Raw genomic sequence first — 14,572 nt, 5'->3', positions numbered from 1 at the left:
CCAAGCGGCCCCGTGGCGAGACCTCTGCTTACGAATGGCATACAAAGGTTTCAGGTTACAAAATACCAGAACGGGAAAATATTGCCTCTAGTGACAAAGATGCAAAGGCAAAAACAGAACATGCTGCTATTCGCCACTCCCGGAGTTCTACCCGGCAGCCGGTGTGATCTCGGCATGCTCTTCGTATCACCGGTTAAACTTAAAATGTAAATGATTATTTGGATGATTTCCTTTATTCTGTTTTTGACATGATGGACCTCTCGTTGAATGTTTATGGTGCGGTTATCTCGTTTCAACATGTATTTGTTTCATGATCTTTATAATAAAAAAAAAAAAAACAACTTCACTTTTGCAGGACAGATTAATGATGCGTTTCCACTTATGAGGTTTTCGGGTTACGAAGCTACTCCCGGAACAACTTCAATTGGTATTTTCAGAGTAGAGGGGCGCTGATCACGGTGAGTACCTAGCGAATGGTAAAGCTCCGTCATCTTGGGGTGGTCCCAGCACGTGCTTTGGCTCTGGTGGCTGAAAACACAAAAAAAGAAAGAACGTCATCCCAAATCATGCCACACGCAACGAAAAAAATCAAAGTTTCTTACTTGATGTAATAGGGAACTTTATTTTGAGATACCGCTCGTTGCCAGGGGAGCTGCACCGAAGCTAGAAACGGAAACAAAGATTGATCCAAAATACACTTTAGTAGGAGTAGCGGTCATCTCTCGCTGTATGTGGTTATCATCTGGCGGTTTCCCACATTCTGTTTGTGTTAACTGCCCCTTTTCTGCCTGTGCGTCAATCATATCGAGGTCCAAGTTCTGCAATTATGTAAAACAGCTCGACGAACAGACGTTTTGTACGCGTCAATCTTTTTCAATGTCATCAAAAGCACAAAAGGCCGGAAAAAATGCTTTCAGAGGATAACGAACTTGGACTTTCATGCCACATTTTTGTTTTCCAACAGTAAAATGGATACTTTAGAATGATTCTTTCAATATTATGCAATACGGCCTGCCAAACAAAAAGGGCAAAAATAGAATTATACGTCGTCACACGGGAACATAAGCGCGTCACCGACTTTTTGGGCCAAATTGAGATCCGTTCTCATAGACAGTTCTTTTATCCAAGTGCCCAAATCAGTCAACAAGATTTCTCATAGCCGAGCAATAGAGCAGATTTTTTTTCAATTCTAATTTGACAGGACGGAACCGAAAAAGAAAAATGTTAAGCGCAGTACTTGTATTTGCCGTTTGAAATGTCCTTTTCGCGCCACATTTTTGTTTTCCAAGTAACGTCCACACCAGGGCGACAAAATATCATCTTGGGTAAAGTGGATGGTGTCCTTCATACAGTAGAGCAATAAACCAGCAAGAATCTTTTTTTCTAAATTAGAATTTGACAGTACGGAAGCTATTTGTGAAAATGAAACTTTATAAATTAGAGAAAGAAAGAATAGGGAGCCTAGATGGTAAGGCGCCCGCTTTGAGACTGGGAGGTTCGGGTTCGCGCCCCGGCCGAGTCATTCCTAAGACTTAAAAAGTGGTCGGCGGCGCCCTCTGTTGGCTGCGGCTGCATCGGCTCGCTACAACGGGTCAGGTGCAATCGACATTTCGTTCTGTGTACATTGTTACACAGAATGACAATACAAGGAAATTATTATTATTATTATTATTATAAAGAGAAAGCAAGACGGAGGGAGGTTTCCTACTTGGCTTTTTGGGAGCGAGTACTAAAAAGTGAAAAGAGATGGAAAAACAAACGGCGTTCCGATTTCTTACTGGATAGGAAATGTTGCGAGGAGGGTCCAAAGTCCCGATGCGCTTCCCGGGGGAGCTTCAACCGGTCCTCCAGCGCCACCTGCCACCAGACGTCGCCGCTTGAAAACCTGACCCAGCGAACTGAAGCCGTGAGGACGGACTCACCCGCAACAGGTTCCACCTGCCGTCCAGCTGCTCCGGTCGCCCGCGGGCCGCCTGCGGTAACTGCGGATCGGCGCTCAGGTCCCCGATGGTCCGGACGTCCTGACCCAGCCGGACGGTTTCCTCGCGGAGGAACCGGGTCCCGGGTCGACAAAGTCAGGATGGCGACCCCGAATGGTAAAAAGCCGTCCGGATGGCCGGATCCAAAGCGCGACACAAAGCGGGCGCGTAAGGGGACTGAAATTGAGCCAGACGACGAGCACAAAATGTCAAGGGATAGCCAAACAGGATAGCTAGAAAGATCGATCCTAACTACTGTAATCCAGAGGAGGGGAATTATTTGTGGTCGGGCTTTCAAATATGTGGTCAAGGGGACCATCCTGGAGACACAGCTGATGGATAAATGCATATGTTCTATTTCTTGATATAGGTTTTCAAGTAGATGAGTTTCAAGAAATTGGTTTTGAAAGGCTCCCAATGAAAGAAAAATACTATACGAGATCCCCCTTTTAAGCACTCATTTTTAGATTTAGTTTTACTCTTCTTGCGTGTTATCAAGCTAAATGTTCAGCTCCTTTCTAGCTCGATATCTAGCTGTTTTTAGCTCTCTATTCGACTCTCGAGTTGGCTTTTTCCTGTTTAAGCTAGCCGTCTAGCTTCCTTTGAGTTTGGACCTTTCTAGCGAACTATCAAGCTAGCTTTATAGCGTGCCATCTAGCAGAGCGGCTATTTTAAAGACACGTGTCGTCCTGGAGAGGGATAGGCCTCGCCGGGCTGTACTTGCCCAAGACGCACCGCAGGAAACGGTGGCTGTATGACCCAACCGAACGTCTAAAAGCGGGTTCCCTTTCGGTTTAGATGGGGGGGGGACGCGACTGACCGTATGTGGGCGGACTTGGCCTTGAGGTGGCTCCATCCTTGGTTCATGTCGTCCAGTCTCTGTCGGAGGAAACCGGCCTCCTCCGCGCTGCCCAGCGCCTTCACCATCTTGGAAATGTTGCCCTCCGCGCTCTTGTACAGGGGTGGCCAACACGCGGCTCTCTTGGCCAATATAAATGCGTCTCTTTGCCTCATCATATCTTTTATATACTGTGGCTCTTTGCCTCGTTTCATGTCGAGTTCCCCCCCTCTTAAAACACGCTTGAATCCATCACAGTTAAAAACAAATAACATTTTAAAATTAATTTGGCAGATTTGTCGTTTTTATGTTGCTCCGGACACATAACCGACTGACAATCATCTTGCGCAGGTTACGTTTAATGCCAGTGTGGTGCCTAATTCCCACTCCCCTCAAAATGAATATTCATGAGGAGACTTTGAAGTCAGCCTAGATTTGGGGGACTTGCTTGAGGAATTTGGTTTCGATGACATTTGTTTTTTTTTCTCGCTTTAAGCTTTCAGACAAAATAGAATAAGCGTGTTTAACCTCGTATGACATCAAAAAAAAACTGACTCCTCGCATTAGAATCATTACTAATGACGACTATAGTTACTATACATTTTCAAGCAAGTATTATTTCTCGATTGTATGAAGTGCCACATTGCCTAAAACAGAATTATATTGCTATTTTAATGCTATTTTCCCCTCTTTCACGCATTTTTTTTCTTGTAAATAATAATACTTTTTGATGCTTCTATTTTAAACCGACCTGTTCATGAAATAAGAAAATATCTCAACTATAAATCAGCTGACAACAAAATATTTTATGACAATTCTTTATGCGATACATACAAAAAGATTCCAATGTCATTCCTAGAACTACTACTTAAAAAAATAGAATATTTGGTATGTTCATTTCAGTTGAACAAATGGTTGAGGAACGACGGCAACCGTTTCACTCATTTGCAAGCTCTCGATCCAAAATCCAAGCACTTTTTGAAGCTCGAAAACGCGACATGAAAATCCGTGCCTTTTCGAGGATTTCGAGCACCCGTAAGAACCCTGATCTTCCTCGACGGCTGCCAGAAAGAAATGCACGCGCGAGCCGCATCGCTGCCAACTTTTGGGTTATTTAAGAATGATTTTTTTTCAAATATGGAGTTTTAGGTTTAGGTCGTAGGTCGTCGACCCCTGCCGTATTCGATCGCGACGAGTTACAATTTTCATTTGAGTCATTCAAAAGGAAAAAGTGTGTTTTGTAAATATTTGATTCTTGAGCGGGAATCAACCATACTGTCTTATAATACCTTGGATCGACACCGATTCCACTTTCGGCTATTTATGTGATGTAGGCGTAAAATTTTAAAAAATACAGCGTGTAACCACTTTGGCCATCTTAAATACTCCGTTCGGCGCTAAAGAAAACGGCTTTTGCGACCCGGTAGCACAGCGGCGGATAATGGCTAGCGCCGGTGAAATTCCTATCGATTTACTCATAAGTAAACGTTGGAAGCAATTGAGTGACGCCGTATGAAGCTTAAGAGGGGAGAGATTTTACAGCAACAAGGATCGGGAGGTTTTTCCTACAACCGCTAAGCATGAAACGGTACCTGTTTTACATGCTGAAGCAAACCCCTTCCCCAAAAAACAGCCTGGAGAGGAATGGGTGTCACCAGGCTGGACACCGCAGGAAGTGCTGCCCTGATGACCCTGGCCATCTTTGAAATGTGTATTATTCACGGGAATAAAGTCTGACGAATGAAAAGAAAAATGCATCAAATCTGGGTCAAAACTATATTGTGTTATTTGACCAAAGTGTCACGTCTTCATTTTAGACGATGGCCTCGCCTTTGCGACAAAAAAGGGACAGATTCTTATATCGGGCAAAGTAAAAATGAGTATATTTGTAGTCGTTTCTCAAATGCACGGCTATCCACCTCATATGTTTGAGTATTCGTTTTGATACCATAAAATGCCTATTTTTGCCACACAAATATGACTTTAGTCTCGCGGCGTCACGTTTTGGTCAGTGTCAAAGATTTCAGCGCATTTTATTTGAAATACACTTTTGGAATAAAATTGCCGCTAATCAAACTCTTAGCTCGATTAGATAACACTGAAAGTTTGACACAAGTTTCCAGGTCAACCCATTACTGGCAAACCCACAGACCGCCGGCCCTTCATCTGAAACGCCATAAATAGCTGAATAAGTCCAAAAAAAGAAGTGAGTCCCTAGTTCATTTCTCTCAAAAGTTGGGACTTCTTTTTGAAAGTAAATGCAAACTAAATACGCTCTCCGGCTGCTGGAGGGCAGTGTTGAGTTAAGTGCGATGAGTTGGGCCAGGTGTTATTCACTCAACCATTCAAATAAATCGATGAAACATTTTTTTCCTCCATCGTTTGTAAAAATGTGTTTTGCTCAGAAAATATTCCGCGTTGATGGTATGTAGGGTAAAAATTCTAATGAAGGTTGGATAACGAAGCATAATACTGCAAAAGACAGCTAAAGAGTTGGAGTTGACATTTTTTTTAGTGATCGGGCCCACCAGAGAACAGAAAAGTCTGGATCTGGCCCCAGACACAAACTGACTTTGATATCCCCGTGAGTAGCCTTTGAACATCAAAAATGAATAACCTTGTAAGCGGTCACGTCATGCATTTTGATATATTGTAAGATTTAAGGTCTTGCTAAAACAAAGCTAGAATCCAACACGCATACTATCATCTGTTTTTATCTTGCGCTCGACTACGAAGCTTATTACACCGAATGGATCTGCCATATTTTTTAGCGGAAGCAAAAACGTTGTTTCGCCAAAGTCGATATTTTCATCATGCTCAAAAATCACTTTGATACAAGGTGCAAATACTTTACCGTTCTATTACATTCCAGAGAAATTGAATTACAAAGTCATTTTAGTAACGTTTGGACTACATTTCCCGGCGGGGCAGATTTATTGGCAAAAGGGAGCACAGATGGCCTACCAGCTAGGAAAAACTGGTTAACATCAGTCCCGATGTATGGGGATACTCCATTGACCATGGTAGAGATGGTGTGGACTGAAGTCAAGCAGACTTGGTTAAATGTGTGAAACGCTCGATAGCTAGCATTGCTAAAGCTATCTCCCCTTTCTCTAAATAGCGCCTTTTATGCTTTCCCACAAGTTGAGCCACCCCATCCGACAGCTGCGCAATATTAGTTGCCAGCGGTGTTGAATAGATATAGCCGTTTTAGTCGGTTCCCGTTTACCGGCCTCGTCCACTAGGGCTTACTACTGTCCGTCGTGGTGTCGTCACGCGATTAGGTCCGGTGTGTGCAAAAGATCGATGGAACAGTAGCAACAATATTGTGCGTCAAGCGGATGGCACGTTCTTGTTATTTTCACCCACGTGACCCCTTCTCTCCTCGTTCAAAGCCGAGACCAGTCGAAGGACGTCGGGATGCTGGAAACGACCTTCAAAAAACCCACAATCGTTGTCTTTTTGTGTATTCAAAACTCCATTTCTATTGAAAGCGAGGCCGGCAGTACCCTGAGTGGACTGGAAAAAATCCTGCAGCCTCCCCGGCGTTCCCTCCAGTTCTTCGTACTCGTGAGCCTGCAGGATCATCTCCAGACGGTCAAATTCTTTGACCAGCTTGGCCTCTGCGCTGATCTGCTGCTCGTATTCCTGAAAACAAAACACATTTGCTCCAATTGAAGAAACTCCAAATCAAGTTTTAAAATAATAATAATAATAATGATAATTCACCTCCCACAACGCATAAATCTCCTGTCCGATGGCGTCTGGCGTGAGACTCGAGAGCTGCTTCATGGCTGCCTGAAGAAAAGAAGGTTGAGTATTCCGAGTAGATCTTTTCTGGTCACAGAAAGGATTCCTACTCGAACCTTTTCCGTGGCCATTTAAGTCATCTCTCTCCGCAGTAGCAGACCGAATTGCGTTTGCTCGTCATCGTTCCGCAAGGATTAAAGGAAACTTTGGCAAGCGGACATTGTCGCTGACTGATACGTTATAAATGCAGCTTTCCTGAACCTTTTTCATGGCCAAATTCAAGCACATCCTACATGCCCACATTTCTTGTGGAAATATTGTGTCAATTATAACCTTTAGCTTCTTGGTTCCTTTTTATTGTGTAAATGATAACCTTATCTTCTTTGTTCCTTTATCTTATTTGTTTTCTTTTATCCTCACTGTTAAATGTGAACCTGGAGTGCCACATCCAATTTCATTGTCACAATATGTTCAACCCATTTTGTAACAAAGACAATAGAGGTAGATTCTATTCTATTCTTTTTAAGGACTTTTAAAGCCAATCTTCCAATTTCTCCATGACCATTAAAGAACAAATCCGGTGGGTCCACGCATTTTGCAGATCCACAAATCTAGCTTTCATTTAACATATGCCATTTTTGAGTGCATTTACCAGGGCACCAATAGGATTTTTAGATCTTGAGTAAATCAGGAATATATTTGTGCATCTAAACAATATGTGTGTGAATAACTTTGAGACAAATATCTCCCTATATAGGTGTTGGGTAAAAATGACCATAATGTGTGGCTTACATTTTTAGTTCCTGGAACAATTTAATAGTGGGAAAAATTCCCTTCATAGTTTGCATGGCTCATAATTGATCCCTGTAATCCCTGCTCTAATACACATTGCTGTAATGCACCTGTCCCATAGGGGGCAATGACACCTTATTGGACAATGCCATACAAACAGCTAACAGCTGCCATTCATCAGGAGGGAAGAAGAAATGCAATGGCAAAGCCAAACCACCAGAGAGCAGTGTCAGCCTCAATTTTAAGAAGACTCGTGGAGGAACGCGTCAACAATTTTAAGGATTACCAGCACCCCCACAAACCCTGCACTGACCTCCTCGCGCCGGCGTTTCTCCGTCTTGCTGACGTTATCGGACGGAGCGATATCCCCCACAATGCACTCGGCCATGTCGTGAACCAGAGCCAATTTGATGCATCTGAGAACAAAGAATATCAAAGATGACACATTGCAGATAATGAAAATGTACAAAGTCGAAATGAGGCTACTTGTCTCTATCCACATTGGGGTCTGTGATGGTCAGAGACATCAGGGCCATGCGGTACATGTGGTCTGAAACACTTTCTGGATCCTTCACTTTTCTGTACACCCAACCTGTTCTTGGGACCCTCTGGACAGAAGACGAGAACATTCAACTGGTCGTCCATATTATTAGTCCTGCGTGATTTTGGAGGTTTCTTTTCTCCAATTCAGCAGATGCAAATGATTAGCTTGTTACCTTGCTTTGTGGGATTTTAATAACAATCCCGGTGATAAGAATGACATGTATTGGAGCAGAGAAACCTCAAAAATCATGCAGGACGTGGGGCACCAAGGGCCGGAGTGACCTGGTCTTTAAGAGTCACTAAAGAGGAGTTATAAAATGGTATAAATAGAATCTTCAAAGTTTTTGAACCAACACGTGTATAATTTAGTGAGCCAAATAAGGTATTATGGCCCATGTAATATCTGTCATTGAGTGGATCATGAACGGGCTCGGAGACATCGCTACCCTAAACGAGTGCACAATTGTGAAGCATATATTTTGCAACTTATTATTTTGTTGAAGCTAAATGTTTGAGCACCTTGTGATATGTTAGAAGATTTTTAAATTGTTGCTGCTACGTGTTGTGGTACTTTTGTTTGTTGGAATGTTGTTGAGATGCATTAGTGTTACAATGCACGCACAACTTATCTCCAAGCACTGCCGTTTTGCCTATTCATCCTGAACTTATTCTTGAACCTTAGTTTCCTTTGTTAAGTCATCATTCCATGTTTACTCCTGAGTGCCATGTCTAATCCCGTTGCATACGACCTTTCACAGCATTGATATCGATGACGTTCCAATTCAAGTTCATTCATAAAATTAAAACACACAACTCCATCTGCACGTCAAAATTCACACGTATTCAAATGCATTCGAGAAACTGTAACTACGTCATAAAAGTTTTAGTCTTACTTTAAGCTGACCAATGAGTTTTAAAAATTGGAGCATTTTCACGTTGTCTGAGGGCGCCGCCATCTTGTATTCTTCTTCTACGCCACGATGTGTGCAGATTGAAGAGCACATGAGGCACAGCGCCGTTAGGTTACAAAGCAAGAAACAAACGCATGTTTAAGTAGAAAATGGCTTTTTCTTTAAATGTATTTTTTTTAAAATAAAACACTTTCAAATACTGTTTCAGTTTACTGTATAGAATTCACGATTGACTTAAACTAAAATAAAAACAGAAGTCGAACAAAGCGTAGTCGAAAGACTCAAAACTGAAGTGAGCCCAGCTGGCCATTCGAAACTTTTGGGTTATTTTTTTCCACATTTCTTTAACTTGTTTATTCAATGAGCTAACGGAAAGTCTCGCATTGCATTTCACACTACAGTACTGTATTCGGTTTTCTCAACACGTCGTAAAACTTGACGTCACTGATGTCAACAACTGCAGCGACGTCCCAAAGCAACAGCGTCCTCTGGTGGTAAACAAGTATATGGCATTGAAAGCGCACCACAGTACAAATACAGGACAGTATATGGAAAGAGAGAAGAGGAAGTCGAACAAGGCGTAGAAGAAGAAAGACTCAAGCCGGAAGTGTACCGAAGCGGGCAATTCGAAACTTTTCGGGCATTTTCACGATTTAAAGTCACTTTTGCAATGTTAAACAAACCAGCGAGACTTAAGAAAATCGTCAAATCCAAGATGAGACGTAACATGAACGCCAAGCTGGCGTCCGAAGCAATGGTGAGCCACTTTGGTCGTGCTAGTTCTCGATGCTCACCCAGGCTAGCTGGCTAAAAGCAATCTTTTCGCAGATGGAACTCGTCTTTTTGCTTTTTCTGCACAATTTGAGCAAAGAAGCCAAATTAAAAGCCTTCGAGGACAAATGTGGAACCGTCAGGCCACATCACATCAAAGCAGTTGCCAAGGTAAATACATGTAAAAGAAAAGTCAAATGAACTTGCCTTTAAAGGGACACTGTCATATTTGCAGCAAGATGTCGGACAATCTTGTTAGTGCCCCCCAGGTGAGATTGAAGTCGATTGAACACTCATTTCTCGACTTCAAGCTATTTAAGATTGTTTTTATATGATTCTTCGGGCGTTTTTGCCAATCGTGTAAATCCAACTTGCCAATACAAAGCAGAATTGTTTTATCCACCTTTTCCTAATTATGAGTACAATGTTGACATGCAGACATCTATGTTACATTTATTTATATGTATATATATATATATATATATATATGTGTATATATATTTTTTTTTTTACAGGATTATATTCATCAAACATGTTTTGGAACGCTCACAATTAAAAGTGAAAATATGTATGAAATCCCCGTTTTAATTTGATCTATTTGTTTGGCGTTACTGTAGTTCGGATTTTTACTATATTTGTAGTATTTCTGCAGGATTATGTTTGTACTTTAGTGTTTCCATCGTAATATTTTCGTAGTCGGCCTACAGTCGAGTTTTGTTTTGCAGTATATCGGTATATTTGTGGTATTACTGTAGTGGTATATTGGTCGTCATTCTTTCATAATATTTCTCGCATTGTATTTTGTATAGTAAGTCTGTCATACTATTTCTGTAGTACTATTTTGTAGTATTTCTGTCGCCGTTCTTGTTGTATTATAGTACTACTATCAAATTGGTTTTGGAACGTTCAGAATAAAAGCGAAGTCATGAATGTTATCACTTCATTGAAGCATTCAGTCTTAAAATGTTCATTAAAAACTCAGAATGTTATACAGATATTTTCTTTAAACTTGGTAAATCTCTTGATACGTACAATGAATACCCGATTAAGCTTGAAGGTTGTGTTTAATGCCGTTAACATACAATTCTAATGACTTTTTTTTTGCAGTGCCCGGTGTACAGAAGCTTAAAATAGCTTTCAGTCAACTAAAATCTAAGTGTATATATACGTGGTGGGTGAGTGGATCCCTCAAGCTCACGGGTGGTCGGGGCACCATTTTCTGTGGTGTCTTGGGCAAGGAGAGCCTGGTGGTGCCCATCCCTCTCTAGGCCAACAATTAGATGTACAAAAAGTCAAAGACTATGTCTTTTATATGTACTTGAAGTTGCGACTGAGTAATAAAGTGAGTTGTGCTGTGTCTCGGGTATTAATATTATTATATTTCAAATTTTCATTTTAAAGCAGAAGTAAAGTGTATTTGAATGTTGGGGACACTGGAACAAGAGTGGCACCAAGTCGACAGATTTTCCATACTCGTACTCTTAAACATTTGTTAACATTTATTTATGAAGTTTCTTACAATATTTTGTTTTATGACATTATTCAGGGCAGTGATTTTCAACCACTGTGCTGCAAAATGTTTGCCATGTAAAAAAAACCTGCTCTGGCTCAAAAAAGCACTGATTTAGGGGACATACGGTTTTCCCGTAAACTTTCTTTTTTGCAGGTGCGTTGTTCATTTTTGTGATGTTAATTCCGACATGCTCGAAAAGGAAAACGAGTAAAAGTTACCCCCAAAATACCCTCAATTTCATGTATTCCGTTCTTTCCTCAGAGAGTGCTGAAAAAGGCCAGAGGATGAAAATCATGGATTTCCTTCACTTTTTAATTGTGTTTTCTTTTCATTGCACAAGGACATTTTTCTCTTCTGTCTTTTTCTTCCTATAATTATTCGCATTTTAAGCATGAACGGAGCTTTTATACGGTCAAATAGATCAATGTTATTTTGGCATTTGTGTACTGAATGTTCAGAAACGCCTTTCTTATCATTGTGTTGTTGCATCTAAATTACAGTTACGATCCAGTTGGTAAACAATATCAATTTAAAAAAAATGATGAAGTATTCTCATCTAGAATGAAATGATCTATAACCGGGATATTGCTCTTAAAACTGTGTTCTGCGTGTCCTACGTGTGCCTGTTTTTCCTCTAATTGTAAGCAATGGATGAGCATTAATAGTGCTTTCCTATTATTGAAGAAATCAAGGGCTCTTTACTTTTTGCGCACTGTGTGTTCAATCGGCGCATGCCGTGTTTTTTGCCGATTTGGAGAAAAACCTGAGGAATTTCGTGACATTGAATGCATCGCTTCGACATTGGCAACATGTTTGTCATGATTGGGGTCAGTTGACTTATTTTTCGGGGGGTTTTATTGCAAACCGAGTCTCAAAATGTGGAAGGATGTCCGACACTATGTCTTGAAATCGAATCATTTCTTGTAGCCGTGTCATTTTAATATGTGAATAAAATCTGCATCAAAATGGTTTTCACTCCTATATTGTCTTGCAACCGTGTAGCGGTACTATATTTGGTCCTGACAGTTTTTTGTTGCTTTTGACAGTATATTAAAAAAAAAAGGCTGGCACGCCTTTAGGTAAGTCACTAAACGACTCCAAATAAAATTGTACTTATGGCATCCATATGCAAAATCACATTCATGTGGCTATTTGCAAAGTCAAAAATATATAATTGGGTGGGTAAACATTTAATAAATTAAGGATTTGATTTATCCCCTGTTTAAACTATCCAATGCAGCATTGCACACTATTGCATTCAAATTCAAGGATTGAAAACGGCTTGAATTCTGGCTGAAGTGCTTGTCAATTCTCGAAACGGTTGTCATGTTTCCCAAACAAGTCTGCTTAACGATAAGGCCGACGCTCCTCTCTGGTGGCTCGGCTTTGCCGTTGCGTGTCTTCTTCCCTGGTGACTAACTGCAGTTGGCATAAGTTTGTACGGCATTGTCCTTTGAAGCGTCATGGCCCCCTGAGGTACAAGTGCCTGCTAGGCCTAAACAGGGGCACTATGGGATGTTTATCAATCGCGCCCATGCAAAACAATGAAAGGAAAGTTTCCCTGTGGTATAAAGAACTCCCTGCAACTGAAAATGTAAGCTAAATATGACTGTCATTTTGGCCAAAGCCTTTTATGAGGTGAGATTGCTCTCAAAAACGAATATAATGTATTCACAATTTACTGGATCTAAAATCATACGTCTTAAAAAATGCATGCGCAAGATTAAAAATGACCTATGTTATTGACATTTCTGTTTGTTCTACTCGTAACCTTGTATCTAAAACAGCAATCGGCGTTGATGTCTGCTCGCTGAAGTCCTTTAATCCTTGCGGACGGATAACAAGCAAATGCAATTTGGTCTGTTACCGTGGCAACTACCCATGACCATAACTATGACACGTCTGTGTTGCAATCTGTTACTCTTCTCTAAAGTATGGTGACCCTGGCTTCGAAAGTCCTTAAGAGCATGAATTTGACCGTGACAAGATGTCCAAACCCCGGATGTTGTCTTTGGCTATCATGTAGCAAAATGACGGAGCGCTCCAAGTGTGCTCCACGCGGTATGCGATGTATGAGATCTATTTACGCAACAGTGAATTATGGCCATGCCCGGTTTGCTGTGCAAGTTCAAGTTGGGGCTTGCATTGAAAGCTTTCAAAACGTCCATCCGGCTCATTCTGGAGTCACTCCCAAGATTTCTTTTCACAAGTCTTCCTAACCAAGGGGGACCAATGTGGCAGTCACAGACAATCAGAATCTGGGCCGCTCATGAAGTAGATCCCTATCTACCGGTGGATCACGAGAAAGTGTATTCAGTGCAATGCAATTGTTGGGATCTGCTGCCATTTAGTGGTCAAATGCAACATGTGAGCGTGCACGTCAACGTTGCTCTTAGCGCAGTTACAAATTGGAGAACTCCACATTTTGTCGACGAAAGGTGTCATTTATTACATTTTAAATGTTTTTTAAATTGGTATTAAGAAGTACTTAAAGAGTTCAAACAAAACGTAATATTTAACCTGTATCGAAATTGATGACAATGGGGCCTTACAAATCAATAAAGAAAAAATGTTAATTCATTTACTTCAACAGTGGAATTTTGATTATCAACCACAAATGTAATGAGTGTATTTGCCTAGAACGAGTGGGTTTCCCTCAGGCACACGGGTGGTAGGGGCACCGTTTCCCGTGGTGCGTCTCGGGCAAGTACAGCCCGATGGCGCCCATCCCATTCCAGTCCAACAAATGTACAGGGTATTTCCTCTTTTCCGATCAATTCGAGTAGAGCGTTACTCGTTTCTCGTGAGAGTAGCAATCGGAGAATAACATTGGCAAAACCAAAAAAGACTGACACTTATTCAACTGTTGTATTCCATATTTTTCATGTTGACTAAACGGATTCGGTTTACCGAAGTGCGCGTCGAGAAATATTTAGGCGTTCGATTCCTCTCGTTAGTTTTTGGATGTTGGACTTTTTTGAGCCGGGTAGCTCTTTTGGACTTGTTCATTTTGTAGCCGGCATGCAGAAAAAGTGCGAGTAGCCCTGATCTCAATCTACGACTTCTGCGGACATCCCATAAATAGTCCTGTCACGCATCTTTCAGCAGCCGGAGGCCCGCCAGCACTCTATTTAGCTTTATTGCGGCGGATTATTTGCCACTTGAATCGGGCTCCGCCGAGCGCCGGCGCGGACGCTGGCTCCGCTTTATGTCCGTCGTCGCTTCGGAGATGGCGGACGGATGGCGAAGGTGGACGGGGTCCTTTTTCCCGATGACCTCGTGGCTACCGGCTAACGGTACGGCCGCCTATCGGGTGACGTGTCAGCCCGGCCTTTCCCGCGGCGATGCATTACGCCTATGTCGACATCCCCGACGGTAAGGGCGCTATTTTGGGCCTAGGCTGGGGAGCACGGCGAAGCGGCACGGCGAAGCGGCACGGCGAAGCGGCACGGCGAAGCGGCACGGCGAAGCGGCA

At 42.0% G+C, this 14,572-nt stretch overlaps 3 protein-coding genes and 1 long non-coding RNA gene across 4 annotated transcripts in view; 2 read left to right on the top strand and 2 right to left on the bottom strand.

Annotated features, from left to right (window-relative positions):
• The window catches only part of tpd52l1 (tpd52 like 1), a 37,981-nt gene extending 28,964 nt beyond the window's left edge, over window positions 1-9,017 (top strand). Inside the window, exon 10 of the mRNA XM_088325628.1 lies at window positions 6,211-9,017. The gene's annotated coding sequence lies outside the window, so the exon portion shown is untranslated. The remainder of the gene's footprint in view (window positions 1-6,210) is intronic.
• LOC148345901 (uncharacterized) lies at window positions 460-2,433 on the bottom strand. Its single transcript, XR_015848347.1, has 4 exons — window positions 1,923-2,433; window positions 1,779-1,857; window positions 603-663; window positions 460-528 (listed from the first exon to the last, which is right to left on the bottom strand). It is a non-coding gene; the product is annotated as an uncharacterized LOC148345901 (long non-coding RNA).
• hddc2 (HD domain containing 2) lies at window positions 3,604-8,914 on the bottom strand. Its single transcript, XM_088325627.1, has 6 exons — window positions 8,796-8,914; window positions 7,846-7,967; window positions 7,673-7,775; window positions 6,547-6,615; window positions 6,327-6,465; window positions 3,604-6,251 (listed from the first exon to the last, which is right to left on the bottom strand). The coding sequence occupies exons 1-6, from the start codon at window positions 8,904-8,906 to the stop codon at window positions 6,151-6,153; spliced, it is 645 nt and encodes a 214-aa protein (XP_088181753.1). The 5' UTR covers window positions 8,907-8,914; the 3' UTR covers window positions 3,604-6,150.
• A 340-nt stretch (window positions 9,018-9,357) lies between the features above and the next one.
• Window positions 9,358-12,063, top strand: cenpw (centromere protein W). The gene is made up of 3 exons (XM_088325047.1): window positions 9,358-9,570; window positions 9,642-9,755; window positions 11,359-12,063. The coding sequence occupies exons 1-3, from the start codon at window positions 9,484-9,486 to the stop codon at window positions 11,383-11,385; spliced, it is 228 nt and encodes a 75-aa protein (XP_088181173.1). The 5' UTR covers window positions 9,358-9,483; the 3' UTR covers window positions 11,386-12,063.
• The last annotated feature ends 2,509 nt before the right edge of the window (window positions 12,064-14,572 follow it).

This window comes from Urocampus carinirostris, chromosome 20, assembly GCF_059441175.1.
Source record: "Urocampus carinirostris isolate Australia breed hairy pipefish chromosome 20, RoL_Ucar_1.0, whole genome shotgun sequence".
In the NCBI taxonomy this organism is placed as follows: domain Eukaryota; kingdom Metazoa; phylum Chordata; class Actinopteri; order Syngnathiformes; family Syngnathidae; genus Urocampus; species Urocampus carinirostris.
Note: the sequence above shows the minus strand (reverse complement) of the source record. Positions and strands in the feature narration are given on the sequence as shown.

Excerpts from the sequence above, each read along its gene's own strand:
- cenpw (XM_088325047.1), top strand. The coding sequence starts at position 9,484 with ATGTTAAACAAACCAGCGAGACTTAAGAAAATCGTCAAATCCAAGATG. Across the intron at positions 9,571-9,641 it reads AGCTGGCGTCCGAAGCAATG|ATGGAACTCGTCTTTTTGCT; the intron begins GTGAGCCACTTT and ends ATCTTTTCGCAG. Across the intron at positions 9,756-11,358 it reads ACATCAAAGCAGTTGCCAAG|AGAGTGCTGAAAAAGGCCAG; the intron begins GTAAATACATGT and ends TTCTTTCCTCAG.
- hddc2 (XM_088325627.1), bottom strand. The coding sequence starts at position 8,906 with ATGTGCTCTTCAATCTGCACACATCGTGGCGTAGAAGAAGAATACAAG. Across the intron at positions 7,968-8,795 it reads AACTCATTGGTCAGCTTAAA|AGGGTCCCAAGAACAGGTTG; the intron begins GTAAGACTAAAA and ends TCTTCTGTCCAG. Across the intron at positions 7,776-7,845 it reads CCCAATGTGGATAGAGACAA|ATGCATCAAATTGGCTCTGG; the intron begins GTAGCCTCATTT and ends CTTTGTTCTCAG.